At 42.0% G+C, this 21,680-nt stretch overlaps 1 protein-coding gene across 3 annotated transcripts in view; it reads left to right on the forward strand.

The window, feature by feature from the left end:
• The window catches only part of mast4 (microtubule associated serine/threonine kinase family member 4), a 215,220-nt gene that overhangs the window by 31,657 nt on the left and 161,883 nt on the right, over positions 1-21,680 (forward strand). For all 3 annotated transcript variants that reach the window (XM_064942917.1, XM_064942918.1, XM_064942919.1), the window contains exons 2-3: positions 6,535-6,682; positions 11,253-11,377. In XM_064942917.1, the coding sequence (XP_064798989.1) occupies positions 6,535-6,682; positions 11,253-11,377 (273 nt within the window). The remainder of the gene's footprint in view (positions 1-6,534; positions 6,683-11,252; positions 11,378-21,680) is intronic.

Raw genomic sequence — 21,680 nt, forward strand, 5'->3', positions numbered from 1 at the left:
AAAAGGTAAATGATTTTATTTGAATGTTTTTCTTGTTTTTGTGAAAATGCTGCCTGCTGAATGCTAAGCTAATGCTATGCTAGCTATCAATACTCTTACACAAATGCTTGTGTAGCTATGCTTGAAAAGCATATTTTGAAAATCTGAGATTACAGTGTTGTTAACAAAAGGCTAAGCTTGTGAACCAATACATTTATTTCATTTCATTTGCGATTTTCATGAATAGTTAACGTTGCGTTATGCTAATGAGCTTGAGGCTATGATTATGCTCCCGGATACGGGATTGCTCGACGCTAGAGGTTAAGCATGTCCCAGTTTAGGTCACCGAGCAGCACGAGCTCAGAAGATAGATAGGGGAGCAATCAATTCACATATGGTGTCCAGGGCACAGCTGGGGGCAGAGGGTGGTCTGTAGCAAGCGGCAACGGTGAGAGACTTGTTTCTGGAAAGGTAAATTTTTAGAAGTAGAAGCTCGAATTGTTTTGGTACAGACCTGGATAGTAAGATAGCATGCAGAGTTCCATCTCTGCAGTAGATTTCAACACCGCCCCCTTTGGCAGTGTTATAGCTAGGGATGGAAATTTCAGGGGTTTTGGTGGTTTTCCTACGCCAGGATTCAGACCCCCGGGTTGTCAGAATGTGCTTGAGCAGTGAATAAAGCAAACTTAGGGAGTAGGTTTCTAATGTTAACATGCATGAAACCAAGGCTTTTACGGTTACTGAAGTCAACAAATGAGAGCATCTGTGGAGTAGGAGTGGAGCTAGGCTCTGCAGGTCCTGGATTAACCTCTACATCACCAGAGGAGGAGTAGTATAAGGGTACGGCTAAAGACTATAAGAACTGGCTGTCTACTCTCTGTTCCGAACGTGCTAAAGGGAGCAGGTTTCTGGGCATGATAGCATAGATTCAAGGCATAATGTACAGTCAAAGGTATGGTAGGAAGAGAGTACATTGGAGGTAAACCTAGGCATTGAGTAATGATGATGAGGGATATAGTCTCTTGAGACGTTTAAATCAGGTGATTTCATCGCATATGTGGGAGGTGGAACAACATTGGTTAAGGCATATTGAGCAGGGCTTCAGGCTCTACAGTGAAATAAGACAGTAATCACTAACCAGGACTGCAATGGACAAGGCATATTGATATTCGGGAGAGGCATGCGTAGCTAAGTAATCGTATGGGTCCAGTGAGTGGTTGGGTTGGCTGGGGACACTGCGACTCAGACAGTTAGCAGGCCGGGGCTAGCAAGCTAGCATAAGGGCCTGAGATGGACCTCGCGATGGGGGAAAGTCTGTTTTTGCCTCCTCGTGCGGTGACGTCTTGGAATTTGTAGACCAGTCTTGGAATTAGTAGGCTTCCAAGTCCAATTAGCAAAATGGGTATAGTGGTCCAAGAAACTGGCCGATGGATCAGCTAATAGTCCAATATGTTCTAGATGGCTAGCAGTCCGCGGTTAGCAGAATGGGCCTTCAGGGGACGTCGCGCCTGAGTGGCCTGTTGGGATCCTTCGGCAGATTATGTCGGTATTCCAGTCGTGAAGGATCGGCAGGGTTCCGTGCCCCGTTCCGGCAGTAGAAGGGGTCCGGATATTGTAGCCGAGGAGTGGGCTTCAGGAGTAGCCCAGGAGCCATAGCCGTGAGATGGGTCTAGCATGGGCTAGCTCCAAGCTATTTGTTGCTAGCTCCAGGACAGAAATGTTAGCCAGGAGTAGTCAGCCCAGGTTGCGGTTAGCTTGCTGCGATGATCCAGATGAGAAGTTTCAGAGTTTGCGGTAGGAATCCGGGGATATGGAGAGAGAAATAGATCCGGTATGCTTTGGTTTGAAACGCGTTGTACCAACTGGAGAGCTTTCTGAGCTAAAGGTTAGCTGATGACCTCTAGCAGTGGTTAGCTGACTGATAGCTGATAGCTAGTTAGCCAGCTAGCTTCAGTTGATGTATTACAGTTCGGAGGTAAATAGAAATACTTTAGAAAAAAACAGATCCACACCACATTGGGTGAGGCAGGTTGCAGGAGAGTATTTTGAAGTTGAGGTTTAGGAAAAATATTAAAAAGAATGTGAAGAAAAATATATAAAAAGATATATACATGGGACAAGACAGACTCTGACTGCTTTGCCATCTTGGACAAGAATGTTCTTGTATTTGTAAGTGTACATTTTTCATAAACCCTGTTTGATTAATAAGTACAATGAGACCATTTTATTGCTAATGAGCATTATTATTTATTTTATTTTCACAATTTATTAATCTTTTTCTCATACTGTAGCACAATGTTTTATTATTATTATTATTATTCTTATTATTCTTATTCTTATTCTTATTATATAAATAGAAGTTGATCCAGTGGTCAGAATATGAATCATACACTGCCCCAATGCATTCTGGTTGTTTTATGACTCAATTTGTTTTTATTGAACTTGGCTGTACTCTGGAGCAGAAAGTCTGGCCGCAGCCCAAATATGACCTAATTTAATTTTTACTGTGGTTGTTTAAAGTCCATCTGTTAAGTCTTATCTGCTTTTTCACCACTCTGCATCTGGTTAATAATCAATAGGTAATGAATAGGGGATATTTGAATACTCACAATGGTGGAATGGCACCCAAATATTATTTGTCAGTCATATTTTATACACAAAAAAACTGCCTGTACCTCATTGTTTGTACGATATTGCTGCGGAATTGAATGGTAGGAATGCACATGCAGAAACAGACCTACATCACAATATACAGAAATAATCAAATATCTCAGTGGTCTTTTTATTGAATCGCATTACCTTTTCAAAACTTTTACCAGATACTAAACCAGGATTCTCCAGCCCTGTTCCTGGAGAGCTACCCTCCTTTTAGGTTTTCGTTTCAACCCATCAACCAGCTAATTATTAGAATCAGGTGCGCTAGATTAGGGTTGGAGTGAACCTACAGGACGCTAGCTCTTCAGACACAGGATTGGAGAGCCCTTAAGTTTGGCCCGTGGGCCTCCAGTTAGGGAGCACTAAGGCCTAGCTGGGTCAATTTGGGATTCTGTGATGTGTTATTATAAGATATTAGTTAAGGTTTACTAAAGTTCAAGTTGTCACAAAGACCTACTGTTTTCAAAAAGTGAAATAACACAAAGGTTAACAAAGAACAGGATGGTTGTGTTTGGGGAATCTAACTATTGATCCTTTGTGATACTACCGTTCAGACCAATAAAGAGCGTTGTCTGGCTGTGGTGGAGAGGGCCGATAATTTGAGAGCACCATCTGTGTCAGTGAAGAACACTAAATACTCTATCTTTGAGACCTCTTCCTCTCCATATTGTTCTTTACATAGGTGTTGCCTACAGTACACATCCGCCCATTGTCTGTTTCAAAAACAACATGCATTAACGATAGATTGGTGTAATATGTCAGAGCATATTCTTATGTAATCACATCATAGTTGATCTCCTATTGTATACATTCAGATATCAACACAGCCTTGTGACATGAAATTCAACCCCTTGTTTATGGGTATTACTGTACGCCTATATGCACCTAAGCTGTGTTCGAATACCCATACTAACATCCTGTATACTACATACTTAATGTGTATATACTATATACTATTAGTTCATTTTTGTATACTGTAAATGAGCTGTATCCTTTCAGTTGCGTATTCTAGCCTTTCACCTGTCTACTGGAAGTTGATGCTGTTGCTATGCAACTTTTTACTAGCTTGTCAGCATAACAAATTACTAGCTAGACATCTTACGACTTCATTTACAACATCCATTGAGAACGCATAACGACTATACCGCTAAGCTAAGAATGACATAAATAATCAAAACAATGAACGTTGTATAGCATACAGTTATTATACTGTTCAATGTATTAGTAGCCGAATATACCGGTACATATTGCTGAAATGATATGCTATGTGGTTTGTAAGGATAGCGTAGCTAACAAATTGTCAGCAAACATAACGTGTGACTTATTTGAAAAGTCATTAGTTTATTACATTGCTCAACATTTTTTTAAACATTTGCCATAATTAGTTAAAGCAATGAATTTGTATCTGCTCTCGTCAGACTTCTGCTCCTTTGTCAAATAGCTCTTACACAGCCTGGAGGTGTTGGGTCATTGTCCTGTTGAAAAACACATGATAGTCCTATTAAGCGCAAACCAGATGGAATGGCGTATCACTGCAGAATGCTTTGGTAGCCATGCTGGTCATGTGTGCCTTAAATTCTAAATAAATCACTGACAGTGTCACCCAGCAAAGCACCATCACACCTCCTCCATGCTTTACGGTGGGAACCACACATGCAGAGGTCATCCGTTCAACTACTCTGCATCTCACAAAGACATGGCGGTTGGAACCAAAAATCTCAAATTTGGACTCATCAGACCAAAGGACAGATTTCCACCTGTCTAATATCCATTGCTTGTGTTTCTTGGCCAAAGCAAGTCTCTTCTTCTTATTTGGTGTCCTTTAACAGCACTTCGTCCATGAAGGCCTGATTCACAGTCTCCTCTGAACAGTTGATGTGTGTCTGTTACTTGAACTCTGATGCACTTACTTGGGCTCCAATTTCTCAGGCTGGTAACTCAAATTCATTTATCCTCTAGTAGTGGTAACTCTGGGTCTTCCTTTCCTCTGGTGTTCCTCATGAGAGCCAGTTTCATCATAGCGCCTGATGGTTTTTGCGGCTGCACTTGAAGAAACTTTATAAGTTCTAGAAATGTTCCGTGTTCACTGACCTTCATGTCTTAAAGTAATGATGGACTGTTTATCTTTGCTTATTTGTGCTGTTCTTTACATAGCCCTATTTGGTAAAAGACCAAATTATCATCTTCTGTATATTACCCCTACCTTGTCACAACACAACTGAAGGAAATAAATTCTTCAAATTAACTTTTAACAAGGCACACCTGTTAATTGAAACGTGTTCTAGGTGACTACCTCACAAAGCTGGTTCAGAGAATGCCAAGAGTGTTTAAAGCTGTCATCAAGGCAAAGGGTGGCTGCTTTGAAGAATCTCAAATATAATATATATTTAACACTTGTTTTTGCTTACTACACGATTCCATGTGTTATTTCATAGTTTTGATGTTTTCACTATTATTCTACAATGTAGAAAATAGTACAAATAAAGAAAAACCCTTGAATGAATAGGTGTGTCCAAACTTTTTGACTGGTACTGTATCAATCAATCATTAATTTGTTCATGTCATCACACAGCATACAGCATTTTAGTTTTAAAATAAAGCAAGTCTTGAATAATTAGCTTTAACAGTAAATGAACTGTTCCTTTTCATGAATGAATGCGACTGTTTAGTTTTTGCGGTAATAAAGGTTTAACAAAATGTTTTTTTACAACATTCTGGTATACTTATTTATTTAGTGGTATTGTATTGTAATCTAAAAGCACCTGCTTGGCACACGGAATATGCACTCAGTGCTGGCTCCTTACCTCTTTCTTCATCTCCAGTATTTTCCACAACTGTCAAATGTATTCCTCACATCTGACTCCCTTTTACCTAGGTATTTTTTTTACATATATAGACCCACCCTGTGTGTTTTAATAAAATCAACTATATGCATTGAGCTTGTCTGATGCTTTAAGCTTACGGTTTGATGAAATAAGACGAATGCCTCGGATGCCAGAGATCTAGATAGGTTCAGGTTGTTCCTTCAGGTTGACGCAACTATTCTCCTCCCTCTTCTGCTGGATCTAGTAGATTCTGCCATTATTCTCCTGAAGTTGCAGGTAATAGGCTACATGAGGAGTTGGCAGCCTTTCTCATGTTGAATGTCAATTTGTCTTACCATTTTCTACCGATCTGCGTGCCAGTTATGGATTTCGTATGCACATTTTTGTGGAACAGTTTAATTGAATTTGTCTTCATATCTTTAAATTATTGTCATGTGGTTAATCAACATTCTATCCAAATCCTAAATGAAAATGATACAAATCTAACTTCTGTTGACAACTATGTAAAAAGTCTACATGGTCGACCAAGATTTTTTTTTTTTGTTGGGGACAGCCCTACTTCTTGTAGCAGTCATTATGCTATAGAAAATTAACACAGGACTCATCAACAGTCTCAAGCCCATCTGCTAGTGATTAGCCAGCTAATCTTTATATGTCAAGTTTAGCCAACTCAGGTCTATTTGCTCGTTAATAAGGTTGAATTGTTGTGAACACACCCTTCTGTCGGTTTCCAACTGTTTGAAAAGCATGTTAGCCTGTCCACTTTGTTCAGACGTTGAAATCAAATGGCCTACCTTGAGAATGAGTTGCAAATTCCTTATTGTTTTATGCAAATGAGACGAGACCAAAAATACAACATGAGAACAAGTGGACATAAACGCTCATAAAAACAAAAAATAACAAAACCTTGATTCTTGCGATACAGGCATTTGGAATATCAGGCAAAAACATATATTTGAATTAATCAAATGAATTTGATATCACCCAACTCTTGCCATGACCCACCAGTGTGGTTCTTGATCCACCATTTGGGATGCATTGAACTAACCTAACATCCTACTTTTCTCTCTTGCAGTTGGATAACATCCTGTACCCTCCGTCCATGCCCTTCCGCAAGTCCAGTAACCCTGAGGTGATCCACGGCCTCGCCCTCAAGTTTAAGAGGCAGCTCAGTGAGGACGGCAACAACCTCCGCAGGGGAAGCCTAGGAGGCGCTCTCACAGGTAATAATCATATCTACCCTGCAGGTGCACATTCAGTACATGCACACATAGAAATGCATGCATATACACACACGCGTATGCAAACGTGGACTCATGCACACACAAAGGCACACACATAAACACGAGCAAGAAGATGCTTCACTCTGACTATTTCCCAGTGAATTCGATATGAACGGTGAGCCATTCAATATGTTTTGTTCGGTGGTTTGGCTAGTAATGCAGTGAGGAGTGAACTGGGGCTGTACTCCGACCGGGGCACTAAGTAGGGATATCCTCTCCTGGCTGGTGCGTAATGAGTATTGGGGAGGAAGCCATTTCACTGAGAGGAAGAAAGGATCACCATTTTCCTCCCTGTCTCTGTCAGTCATCCTGTCTCCCCCAGGCTTTACAGCAAGGCACCAGATGCCATGGGGAGGGGACATGTCTTAGAACACCGGGGTCGTATTCAGCAGGGCATACTGTAGCATAACACTTTTCAACGGGAAACAGAAATCTGTGTTCTTAGTGGACAAGTTGAGGTTGTGCCTCCCAGTTAAAAAAAATATATATATATATTTCTCCCTACTGAACAGGACCCAGGTAGAGAAGCAGATATGTGTCCTAAGTCTGTGATGAGGTAGATAACTGTTGCAGAGGGAAAAGGCATTCATGGAGATATCCAACTAAAACAATTGGTGACTAGTTATGGTAGGCAGTCTGAAAGAAACACACACACACACACACACACACACACACACACACACACACACACACACACACACACACACACACACACACACACACACACACACACACACACACATACATTTACAAAATGATGTTGCATGGTTTAATAACAGGAGAGAAACAAACCCCCTCCCTGAAGTATTCTCAAGATAAGTGCTGTGAGGTCACCATTCATGGAGATGGGTGAAAATCCTCTTCAGCTTCACATCTCAATCGGCCTCTTTGGAAATGCATGTGGCAAGGCCCATTTGAAAGGCAGGACATTTTGGTAACGCAAGGCTCATGCATGTGTAATGCGCCTAGGCTTACTGTAGAGTCTTGTCACACAGCGCTCAATAGCTTTTCATAAGCCAGGCTATTATACTTGTGAAAAGCGATTGGGAGAGTAAAGGAGATGGGACATATGGTTATTTCGACAGATAGGAAAGGCTAAATAGTTGTTTGAGTTGAGTGTGAAGCATAATGCAAGGACAACCACGTCACACACACTAAATTAAACGCATACACACAATAGGCAAACAGAACATTTTCGTTTCACCATGGTATTACTTACACTTGTTGGCGGTGACTTTAGTTGAATAGCTTCTCAGGGAGGTGTTGACGCTTGTTTTTGACGTTTCATTTGAACTCATCTGTTGCTCTAGTTTCCATCGCCTCATCATTTGCAAATTTTAGGCACCCATTTCTTCCGCCCATTTTATTTAATTTTGTCTTCACAGCACCGTTGAGTGCAGACAATTTTGTCAGTGCCAGCATGGTAGACAGAACCAACATAATAAGACACATTTGCTACTTCAACCACATATTTCAAATCCCAAATTAGACAAAGGCGCTTCTCTGTAAGTGGTTGAATTCTTACTTGTCAGAGCGGTGTGCATCATGTTTGCAAGGTGTATCAAATGTGATCAGACTCTTCATTTCACCTGTCTAATTGCATCCTACTTAAAGGGACGATCGGACATTTTAGCTAGCTGTCTGAGTTGGCACGATTCGTCTGTGTTCATGTTTGGCTAGGTCTTTCTTAGGCTGTAGACTAAAGCAGATCAGGTGACGTGTTTACCAAGAATATCTAGATGCAGTGAGTGTGAAAGGGAACGTTGTGCACTCTATCGCTGTCTGACTGGCTTCAATGGGCAGTGCTGGAGGGACGTAGACCACATGTTGAACAACATGGAAAAATTTGTATTTGTATTTTATTTTAGGTCATCAAATTCCAGTTCTTTTGAAGTCCACACCTGCTGACATTGTCCCCCTGGCATTTTTGTGATCAGCTAATGTTATTGATTTGCTAGAGTCCACACTCCTCCTTACCATGGTCTCAGTCTGTGATCAAAAGGCAAGATCAAGGACCAAACCCCATCTTACACCACGGTCCCCCAGGACCAAATCCCATCTTACACCACGGTCCCCCAGGACCAAATCCCATCTTACACCACGGTCCCCCAGGACCAAATCCCATCTTACACCACGGTCCCCCAGGACCAAATCCCATCTTACACCACGGTCCCCCAGGACCAAATCCCATCTTACACCACGGTCCCCCAGGACCAAATCCCATCTTACACCACGGTCCCCCAGGACCAAATCCCATCTTACACCACGGTCCCCCAGGACCAAATCCCATCTTACACCACGGTCCCCCAGGACCAAATCCCATCTTACACCACGGTCCCCCAGGACCAAATCCCGTCTTACACCATGCCCCCCCCCCCCCCAGGACCCAGCTTGCACCACGGCCTTCCCCAGGATCAAACCCCAGCTTGCACCACGGCCCCCCCAGGACCAAACCCCATCTTACACCACGGCCCTCCCCAGGACCAAACCCCATCTTACACCACGGCCCTCCCCAGGACCAAACCCCATCTTACACCACGCCCCCCAGGACCAAAACCCAGCTTGCACCACGGCCCTCCCCAGGACCAGACCCAGTTTACACCACGGCCCCCCCCAGGACCAGACCCAGTTTACACCACGCCCCCCCCAGGACCAGACCCAGTTTACACCACGCCCCCCCCCCAGGACCAAAACCCATCTTACACCACGCCCCCAGGACCAAAACCCAGCTTGCACCACGGCCCTCCCCAGGACCAGACCCAGTTTACACCACGCCCCCCAGGACCAGACCCAGTTTACACCACGCCCCCCCAGGACCAAAACCCATCTTACACCACGCCCCCCAGGACCAAAACCCAGCTTGCACCACGGCCCTCCCCAGGACCAGACCCAGTTTACACCACGGCCCCCCCAGGACCAGACCCAGTTTACACCACGGCCCTCCCCAGGACCAGACCCAGTTTACACCACGGCCCCCCCCCAGGACCAAAACCCAGTTTACACCACGGCCCCCCCCAGGACCAGACCCAGTTTACACCACGCCCCCCCCAGGACCAGACCCAGTTTACACCACGCCCCCCCAGGACCAAAACCCAGCTTGCACCACGGCCCTCCCCTGGACCAAACCCCAGTTTACACCCCCCCCAGACGAGGTGAGCGGAGTGTCTCCCTCCCTTCTACCCACTCCTCCCTTTCACTCCTCCACTCTGCCAGGACTGTTAATCCTCCAATCTTGGCTGCTGATTTGCTGTGCTTCCTTCAACAGGAAATGGAAATAAACACACACATGGAAGTCTAGAGGGGATGAGAGGGATGATGAGAGGAGCCCGGAGGGTTACACACAATTCCAGGGAGATGAATTACTGCCAGAAGCGTCAATGACAAGACCTAGTGTGACACAATAATCCAGACTACAAGGGCGTACACACACACACACACGTTATTTGGGCTCTACGCTGCGTAGCCGATTCCATAACAGAATAAAATGTGGTTGACGGTAATCGTACCACCTGTGGACCTACTGCCATCTAGCGACTGTTACTGGGAGAAAACACTTGGGGAAAGAAATTTATGAAAGGAGAAAATATTTCCCCTGGAAATATGTATTTATTCAGAGTTTGTTAATCTTAGGATTCTATTTATCAAACATCTATTCAACATGCCTGGGCTCAGACACCATCTCCTCCTTTATTTAATTTATTAATCTATGGGATTGCTTTCTTGTTTGAGGTATACTATAATAAAACAATATATGTGTGTGTGTATATATATATATATATATATATCTCGTAAATCAGTGTAAAAGTATCCTTCTGTATATAATCTGGGTCTTTGTGCAAGTTCAGGTATGCCTCGTGGTTGTGTAATGTTTGTAGCGTCACTGATCTCATAAGTGGATTGACTTTCACTGCTGCCACATTTACCCCCTGTGAGCCTACTCTGTTTTAAGGAGAGGAGAAAGACCAGATTAGTTCATTTCTGTAAAGCACTCAGTGATAATGTCATTTGTGTTTTGTTTGACCTTGTGTTTGTTATCCGTTCACATGGGAAATGGTGTGAGTAGGTCACAGGTATCCTCGTAGTGTGAATGTATCCTTGGCTTCTAGTATTTTTTTCCACCCAAAGTATAATCAGTAACATTTTTCTGTTTTAAAAGCTAATTTCCTACAATTCTACACATTCTACAATGTCTTATGCCATGTTCTTATGCTCTTTGAGTGAGACAAACCTAATTAAATCAGTGGGGCCCCACGACTTTCTCGCAGACTGTCAAGTTTTTATTTGGGTCATTGTTAGTTCTCAAATATTGTCTTGTTTAAAATAAATATAGCTCTGTTATCTTTTCTACATATTATCTGATTTTAGTAGTTGAAGTTTACACAACTTTTTGGGAGTGATGGCAACACGGCTGCTGAATGAATATAGAGGAAACACTGGTTGTCTGTCTTGTCCTACAGGAAAAGTATCTTCTCTCTATAGATTAACTACTTTGGTGTGTCTGGTCCTATAGGAAAGTACCTGCTGCCCTATGTGTCCCCCCAGCAGGCATGGCAGACCCCCTCAGAGACCTCCAACCTGGTGCGGATGTGCTCCACCACCCTGGGGAAGTCCGCCCCCTCACTCACCTCTAGTCTGGTGAGTACTTATGGGTCATGACATCCCATGATTCCTCACTCTGTCCCCTCATGCTTTAATGTTGAGACCAGGATATTGTTAATCAGGTCTTTGATTGCTGTATTTATCAGAGGTTTTTGGCATACAAGCCATTCAGCATTTCAGTACAATAAATACACAGCAACTGAATGTGAATCAGTAAAAATGGCAAACAAAATGTTATTTTACCTTCCTCTCAAGGTTATAGTAGTAAGGATTCATATTGTGTCAGAGCCTTAGTATTCAGGCCCTTAACGTCCCACAATCAATGCGCAGTTAAAGATGATTCCACAAAAAGAGAAAATCAAGGTGATTCTGTGAAGTGGTTTTAAAGCAGATCCGTCTGAGGTCTTGATTGTAGCAGAGATGGACTAATCCCTCAGTCTGAAATGACCCCAGTCACCAGTGACTAGTCTCCCTTCGACCTTCAGCGTCAACCACCCTTTAAGTCAGATATCACCCATCTCGCCTGTGTCCTTTCAGATAACAAAACGACAGCCAGCCCAGTTTTACTTTTTATGGGAAAGGATGTCATTCCTGTCCCATTTCAAACGAGTGCGAAGTCATTGGAGGTTGAAGCTAAGCCAATTCTGCCCAGATATGAGTCACTCAGTCCAGCCCAGGGGTTTTATCTGTTTGTGTTTTCACCTGGACAAATGAAAATATATATACAGCCTCTACATTACTTTCCATGAAGGTGCATAAACCAGGGAGAAACCAGAAATTTGAAATACAGTTTTCATTAACTCTTGGATATAATGGAAGTTGGGCAGAAAAATACTTACAGTATTTATTAAAACCATGTGTTTCAGAGTAGTTATTAAAACCATGTTTTTCAGAGTACTTATTAAAACCATGTGTTTTCCCAAATCATGTCATGTCATGAGATTTGCTTTCATCTGAATGTGGAGATTCAGAGAAGGCCCATCTGTATGGATTTTTCTATAAACCAAACAATTTATAGCATTACAGACAGAGGTTTGGATCTGAGTAAATATCGAACATGCTGAATGTTCAATAACAAACTAGATTGGTCCAAACACACCAAGACAGTCTGAAGAGGGCACGACAAAGCCTCTCAGGAAATCAGAAAGATTTGGCAAGGGTCCTGAGATCCTCAAAAGGTTCTACAGCTGCAACATTGAGAGCATCCTGACCGGTTGCATCACTGCCTGGTACGGCAATTGCTCAGCCTCCGACCGCAAGTCACTTCAGAGGGTAGTGCGTACGGCCCAGTACATCACTGAGGCAAAGCTGCCTGCCATCCAGGACCTCTACACCAGGCGGTGTCAGAGAAAGGCCCTAAAAATTGTCAGACTCCAGTCGCCCCAGTCATAGACTGTTCTCTCTACTACCGCATGGCAAGCAGTGCCGGAGTGCCAAGTCTAGGACAAAAAGGCTTCTCAACAGTTTTACCCTCAAGCCATAAGACTCCTGAACAGGTAACCAAATGGTTACCTGGACTATTTGCATTGTGTGCCCCAACCCCTCTTTTACGCTGCTGCTACTCTCTGTTTATCTTATATGCATAGTCACTTTTAACTATACATTCATGTACATACTACCTAAATTGCCCCGACCAACCAGTGCTCCCGCACTTTGGCTACCCGGGCTATCTGCATTGTGTCCCACCGGCCAACCCTTATTTTACGCTACTGCTACTCTCTGTTCATCATATATGCATAGTCCCTTTAACCATACCTACATGTACATACTACCTCAATAAGCCTGACTAACAGCTGTCTCTATATAGCCTTGCTACTCTTTTTTTCAAATCTTTTTACTGTTGTTTTATTTCTTTACTTACCTACACACACATCCCTTTTTTTCTGCGCCATTGGTTAGAGCCTGTAAGTAAGCATTTCACTTTAAGGTTGTATTTGGCGCAGGTGACAAACTTTGATTTGATGTTTCTCAACACTGGGGGGCTCCAGTGTGCTGTTTGGAGTTTGCCAGCAGACACTCATTGTTTGAGGTGCATGAATATCAGAGCCTTGATGAACACATGGGTCTTTGTGAATGAGATTCAATGTGCTTCTTCAATATACAGTGTTATGTGGACACATGGAAAACAAACAAGTATTCTTGATGTATATTAATTGAAAGAGTATTCATACAGTATTTGAGTATTTGGCACAGGGATGTATAAACATCCTGTACACATGCCTGATCTTGGCTTTTTCCAAACACAATCTAACAAATAATCAATGAAAATAATTAAGATATTGAGTAAAAGTTCAACAGGACTTTACCCAAAGACATTGAACCCATAAGAACCCAAAGACACAGAACCTGTAAGAACCCAAAGACCTTGAACCCACTAAAGATCTCATGGCATTTATCACCCTCGTTGCTGAAAAAAAGAATATGTTCTCAGTCAACTTAGCTGGTAAAATAATTGTCAATAAAAATATAAAATCACAGTATGGTCAATGTTTGATCCTCATAGTGTTTCCCAATCCTGGGTTCTGGGGACCCAACAGCTTAATTGTCAGTCAATCAGTTGAATCATTTGGGTTAGTGCAGGTTAAACTGTCCTAATATCAGGTCCCCATCATATCTGCTCCCTGTCATATCATGTTATCAGATCCACATTAATATCAGGTCCCCAATGCGTCTGGTCTCCAGAAAGTCTCCATGAGGTCATGCCCCCTCCCCAGAGGTGAGTGTGAAGTGGTGGGTGAAGAGCCTCCCTGGAGACTGCCACATCTTATTAGATTCTCCTCAGACCCTGTAAACAGGAGCCCAGACACCATGTAGCAAGGGCTGATTGAAATGAATGATTGCTGAGGCCAGGGTCAATGCAGCACAAACAGAAAGTCATTACACAGGGCTGAGATAGGAGCCGCCTTCTCATCTGTTGTTTCTCATGGGTGGCTTATTTGTGCTCGCGCCGGTTTACGTGGTCATCTTTGTATGTGTGTATGAATATTTGTGTGCATGTTGAGGGTTGTATATCTGCATGTTAGTAGGTATGTATTTGTATAACTGTCAGTGATATGTGTTGTCTGATTGGTGTGTAGCTTGAGGTATCAGTCCACAGCACGACTGATGGTAATGTTTATCCTTATCGGTCTGTTTGCATTCCTCTGTCTCCCTAGCCCCCATGAAGAAATGAATTGCTGCTCGCCACTGCTTACACAGTCTGGTGTGGACGCGTCGAATCGCTGATGCATGGCCACATCCTAATAGCATTTTTTAGAGTGGATAGTACTGTAGTAAATTCTCAGGTGAACGCCATCTCTAGAGTCATGGTATTATTTTGTCTGGAAACTGGGTGCATAATACATGCTGGTGATTCATATTTGACCTTGAGAGAACAGTCTGTGTACAGTACTGTTGTCAGGGACAGTTGTTTTTTATTTTCGTGTTTGTCAGGGACCATGCACAACTTGTTGCACCTGAGATGGCTTTCTGTGGGACCAGATGATTGTGGATCCTTGCTACAGAATTCCAGATCACAATGTCTGAAAAGTAGGAAATATTATTAACCAGGTTGCTATTGGTAAATAAAAAGTGTTGCTCAATGACTTACTTGGATTGTAAGAGGTATATTAGAATATGCATTCTCAGTCGGCAGGTATCCTGAGTTTTGGGGACTTGAATCAGTTTAAAAACGAATCAATCCATATGAAAAGCTGTCTTTGTTCCATCAAATGAAACATTTCATTGCAGCATTGGGCTGTTTAGCCCCAGGGACCATGTTACACAATTTGTATATATGAAAAAACACATTAGCCTTCTCAAAATCCTCTTCTGTTCTTTTGGAAGATCCTGTCAGGGCTGTCCATGTCAGCTTTATATGTATCCAATCTCTATATAGGCTTTGGCCCATGGATCTCATGCTAAATTGTAATATTCTTAGGAGAATACAAATTATCATCCGAATCTATAGGATTATTAATTCATTACGGCGGGGTTCTCAAAAGGGTCGTTGGAGTTTGAAGCAGGAGTTGGAACCGGTTCAGCTAACAAAACTGAAGAAAAAAAAAATATATATATATTTGAGAAACCAAAATCGGAACCATGAACGAAAGTAATCTTTACTGTCCTGAGCAGAACAGTTATTTTAAAAGCATGGGAACCGGTTAATGTTTTATGTTCTGGGCATTTTTTTCTTCAGCCCAACACAAAACGCAAACAAATGACCTATGCAAAGCCCTCACTGTCTGCCTGCCGGAAAATCTTTGCCAGTGTGTGTGCCAGGGTTTCCGTTAAGTAATGTGACCGGGAAGATTTCAATTTACCGGGCATTGGAGAATTTTGCCGGACATTCAGAACCGACCTGGTGCAGCCAGCATCATCAGTAAATTAGAAGTATTGGCCAAATGAGCCACATTTACATGTCCTAAAACCGCCTATAACAAAAACACTTTCTTCTGTTTCGATGTGTAGAATATGTAAAACTTTATGGCCTATTACTTGTGTTTTCTGTTTTCCTAAAACAATACAGTATGTCAACATCACTGTTAAACTGTCAGATTTGAGCACTAAGGCTTTGGCTGCATAGATCTATAGGCTTAAGAGTCCACTGTATACAGTGGAATGTATCATTCCATGAGACCGACCAGGTAAATCTAGGTGAAAGCTATGATCCCTTATTGATGTTACTTGCTAAATCCACTTCAATCTGTGCAGATGAAGGGGAGGAGACAGGTTAAAGAAGGATTTTTAAACTGAAACAATTGAGCCATGGATTGTGGAAGTGTGCCATTCGGAGGGTGAATGGGCAATATTTGAACGTGATATGGTAGTAGGTGCCAGGCGCACTGGTTTGAGTGTGTCATAACTGAAACGCTGCTGGGTTTTTGAAGCTCAACAGTTTTCCGTGTGTATCAAGAATGGTCCACCACCCAAAGGACATCTAGCAACTTTACACAACTGTGGGAAGCATTGGAGACAACATGGGGGCCAGCATGCTTGTGGAGTCCATGCCCTGACAAACTGAGGCTGTTCAGAGCGCAATAAGACACACATTCTATGTTTAAAGGCACTTAAATATTGTCTTGCCCGTTCACCCTCTGAATGGCATGCAACTCAATATTAGAAAGGTGTTCTTAATGTTTTGTGCGCTCTGTGTATGTACAGTACCAGTCCAAAGTTTGGAAACTCCAAGGTTTTTGTTTATTTTTACTATTTTCTACATTGTAGAATAATAGTGAAGACATCACAACTATGAAATAACACATGGAACCATGTAGTAACCAAAAAAGTGTTAAACATATTTTATATTCTTAAAAGTAGCCACCCTTTGCGTTGATTGACAGCTTTGAAAGCTCTTGGCATTCTCTCAACCAGCTTCACCTGGAATGCTTTTCCATCAGTTTTGAAGGAGTTTCCACATGCTGAGTACTGCTTTTCCTTCACTCTGCAGTCCAACTCATCCCAAACCATCTCAATTAGGTTGAGGTCGGGTGATTTTGGAGGGCAGGTCATCTGATGCAGCACTCCATCACTCTCCTTGGTCAAATAGCCCTTACACAGCCTGAAGGTGTGTTGGGCCATTGTCTTGTTGAAAAACAAATGATAGTCCCATTAACCTCTCTGGGATATGTGGGGCTAGCATCCCACCTGGCCGAAAGCCAGGGAAAATGCAGAGCGCCAAATTCCAATAAATTACTATAAAAATCAAACTTTCATTAAATCACACATGCAAGATAGCAAATTAAAGCTACACTTGTTGTGAATCCAGCCAACATTTCAGATTTCAAAAAGGCTTTTCGGTGAAAGCAAACAATGCTATTATCTGAGGATAGCACCTCCGTTAACAAAGAGAAACCATATTTCAACCCTGCAGGCGAGACATATTTCAACCATGCCTTTGACGAGCTTCTTTTGTTGGCACTCCAATATGTCCCATAAACATCACAAATTGTCCTTTTGTTTGATTAATTCCGTCAAAATATATATCCAAAATGTCCAATTATTTGACGTGTTTGATCCAGAACACACCGGTTCCAACTTGCTCAACGTGACTACAAAATATCTCAAAAGCTGCCTGTAAACTTTGCCAAAACATTTCAAACTACTTTTGTAATACAACTTTAGGTATTTAACGTAAATAATCGATACAATTGAAGACTGGATGATCTATGTTCAATACAGGAAGAAAACAAACTGAAGCTAGCTTTCTGGTCACACGCCTCTATCTAACAGTACACTTCAAGGGACCCTCGTTCAAGATGGTCGCACTTCTTCATTACACAAAGGAATAACCTCAACCAATTTCTAAAGACTGTTGACATCCAGTGGAAGCGATAGGAACTGCAAGAAGGTCCCTTAGAAATCTGGATTCCCAATGAAAACCCATTGTGTGACCTAAAACAAAATCTAAATGGTTTGTCCTCGGGGTTTTGCCTGCTAAATAAGTTGTTATACTCACAGACATGATTCAAACAGTTTTAGAAACTTCAGAGTGTTTTCTATCCAAATCTACTAATACTATGCATATCTTCTGAGGATGAGAAGCAGGCAGTTGAATTTGGGCATGCATTTCATCCGGACATGAAAATACTGTCCCCTGTCACCAAGAAGTTAACTTCAGAATTGGTGGTTCCCCTGCGGGATGGTTGAGCTAACGTAGGCTTATGCGATTAGCATGAGGTTGTAAGTAACAAGAACATTTCTCAGGACTTATCTCTGATATTGGCAGAAAGCTTCAATTCTTGTTAATCTAACGGCGCTGTCCAATCTACAGTAGCTATTACAGTGAAATAATACCATGCTATTGATTGAGAAGAGTGCACAGTTTTGAACATGGAAAGTTATTAATGAACAAATTAGGCACATTTGGACAGTCTTGATGCAAAATTGTGAACAGAAATGCAATGGTTCATTGGATCATACTTAAACTTTTCACATTCACTGCTCTCATCTAGTGGCCAATATCTAAATTGCACCTGGGCTGGAACACTGCATTATGGCCTTTCTCTTGCGTTTCAAAATGATGGTATGAAAAAAATACAGATCTAATACTTTTACCAGATCTAATGTTATATTCTCTTACATTCCTTTCACATTTACACAAACTTCAAAGTGTTTCCTTTCAAATGGTAGCAAGAAAATGCATATCCTTGCTTCAGGGCCTGAGGTACAGGCAGTTAGATTAGGGTATGTCGTTTTAGGTGAAAATTTAAAGAAGGGGGCTAATCCTTAAGAGGTGAAGCTCTACTCTGCGTCTCATAACGACACGGTGGTTGAAACCAAAAATCTCACATTTGGACTCATCAGACCAAAGGACAGATTTCCACCGGTCTGCTGTCCATTGCTTGTGTTTCTTGGCCCAAGCAAATCTCTTCTTGTTATTGGTGTCTTTTTAGTAGTGGTATCTTTGCAGCAATTGGACCATGAAGGCCTGATTCACAGTTAACTCTGAACAGTTGATGTCTGTTACTTGAACTCTGTGAAGCATTTATTTGGGCTGCAATATCTGAGGCTGCTAACTCTAATGAACTTATCTTCTGCAGAGGTAACTCTTGGTCTTTCTTTCCTGTGTCGACTGTACTTTCAGTATTGATGGACCTTCATGTCTTCAAGTAATGATGGACTGTCATTTCTCTTTGCTTATTTGAGCTGTTCTTGCCATAATATGGACTTGGTCTTTTACCAAATAGCCCTATCTTCTGTATACAACCCCTACCTTTTCACAACAACACTGATTGGCTCAAACGCATTAAGAAGGAAAAAAATTCCACAAATTAACTTTTAACAAGGCACTTAAATTAATTCTAGGTGGCTACCTCATGAAGCGGGTTGAGAGAATGCGAAGAGTTTCGAAAGCGTTCATCAAGGTGTTATGTCATAGTTTTGATGTCTTCACTATCATTCTACAATGTAGAAAATAATAAAAATAAAGAAAAACCCTTGAATGAATGTCCAAACATTTGTCTGGTAGTGTGTGTTTACACATATAAACTCAGCAAAAAAAAGAAACTGCCCTTTTTCAGACCCTGTCTTTCAAAGATAATTCGTAAAGATCCAAATAAATTCGCAGATCTTCATTGTAAAAAGTTTAAACACTGTTTCCCATGCTTGTTCAATGAACCATAAATAATTCATAATGACCATTCCAAAGGTGCATGTTTAAGACACTTTACTAAAAGTCCTTACTAAAACGTAGGACACTAAAGAGGTTTTCTACTGACTCTGGAAAAACACCAAAAGAAAGATGCCCAGGGTCCCTGCTCATCTGCGTGAACATGCCTTAGGCATACTGCAAGCAGGCAATGGGACTGCAGATGTGGCCAGGATAATAACTTGCAATGTCTGTACTGTGAGATGCCTAAAACAGCGCTGCAGGGAGACAGAACGGACAGCTGATCGTCCTCGCAGTGGCAGACCACGTTTAACAACACCTGCATATGATCGCTACATCCGAACATCACACCTGCGGGACAGGTATGGGATGGCAATGACAACTGCACCAGTTAGACTAGGAATGCACCTTCCCTCCATCAGTGCTCAGACTGTCCGCAATAGGCACAGAGAGGCTGGACTGAGGGCTTGTAGGCCTGTAGGATTAACTTTTTCAATGCTCGTGAAGGATACTATAGTTATCACGTTTCACGTTGGATTTATTAACTACAAAATGGTAATATGGCTTTTTATTTATTTTTTATTCTGGTGATGCTCGGCCAGAAAACAAAGGAACACTAAACTGTTTTTGCGTTCAAACCGGTTGAACTTTATTTTGTTTGTCGGAACAGTGCAGAACGGGGGGGAAAAAATGTTTCGGTTCAGATCGGAATGATTGAACAATTATTTCTGTTCCAATCCCTGGTTCAAAGTGCTACAGTAAGGTTTAACATGAGAAGCTCAGCAAGGCGTCTCTTATGAACACTTCCCATCATTCCTCACTCACTCACTCACTCAGATGGCCTTTAGATATCTTTGGTCACATCGAGCCCAGAATTCATTAAACCTTGCGCTTAATTACGCCAATTAGCAACACCATTATAGAATAGTGGTCTTGTCGTCTGGGAATGGAAGGCCGCCAACACTGACAGTGCTGTACCAATGGTAGCATGTTGGTGTTTGAGACAATAAAACCTGAGCAGTTTGAGATATGCTCTTGGCCTGGCGGATTAGTGTTTGAGGAGGAGGGTTGTTTTTGCCTTTTGCTTCAGTTTGAGAGATGATTGAAATGTGTGATAATGACGCTGTGTTTGTGATAATAATTAACATGTATTATCCCTACTCTCAATATTGTTATTGTACAGCAGTGATTTTGGAAGGCAACTCCTCAAGCTCTTCTCTGTTTGTATTCAAGCACCTGTTTCCCAGTGGATCCTGGTTGATATTCCTTCAAAGGCAGATTTCCTATCAGGAGCTGAATTGTGCATCAGCTCTGTAAAATGTTCCCTGAGCTTACCTTGAAGTATGGCAGGTAATTAACTCAATAATTTACTCATATCTGCAGTTTTTCCTTGGAATTCACTGGTACGGTGGTATTAGCTTTCAATATATCATCTTCCTGAGTTTTTCTGTCACTTTCATCGAGCCACACTAGAAATGTCACCTACGCTCAGTCTGGCCCGTCTTCCTCACCTCCCAGCCCCCCAGTGCCAGCTCTACCATGATCTCCCTCTATCAACCATGCCTTGTCCCCCCCTCCCCCTCACTTCGCAGGTCTGCTGTTATTGCTTTCTCTCTTTTCTCCTCCTTCATGCTTTTCCGTCATGCACCCGGGTGTGCAGGTCTCCTTCCCTCTTCGCATGGCACATCCCTGTTGACCATGATTAGGTTTGACAGGAAATCAATAGGTTTCTCCTGGCCTGAAATGGAGATAAGATTGTCATAATCCTGATGTTGTGGCTGTGTGGACTGGAATCCTCCTTCATTATTGTAGTCACTGATGTCCTTTGGAGATATCGTTTCTCCTGCATTGGGTCTGCAGAGGTGATGTCAGAGCTGAGATGAGTTGTATTGGACACAGTCCAAGGTGTGCTTTGTATACAGCAGGGATCATCAACTAGATTCAGCCATGGGCCTATATGTATTTATTTATTTATTTATTTTTATTTTTTTCTTGAGCGGATGGTCAGGGTGCTTGAACGTCATTCCAAAATAATGTGGATACTACTCAAACACAATTTCAAACATTGCTTACATTTGTATACGATCACATATACAGTATCTCTCTATGCGTGGGGATACTTTGGAACAGATTTCCAAAATTAAAATCACTGTTTTTAGTCTCAAAACATTGAGGGCTAAATAAAGTCAGTATGCATCTCTGTGCTCATATTCAAGTTGAACATAGCTACTGAATGTTTTTTAAATGAAT

The sequence above is a fragment of the Oncorhynchus masou genome, chromosome 28, assembly GCF_036934945.1.
Source record: "Oncorhynchus masou masou isolate Uvic2021 chromosome 28, UVic_Omas_1.1, whole genome shotgun sequence".
Lineage (NCBI taxonomy): Eukaryota > Metazoa > Chordata > Actinopteri > Salmoniformes > Salmonidae > Oncorhynchus > Oncorhynchus masou.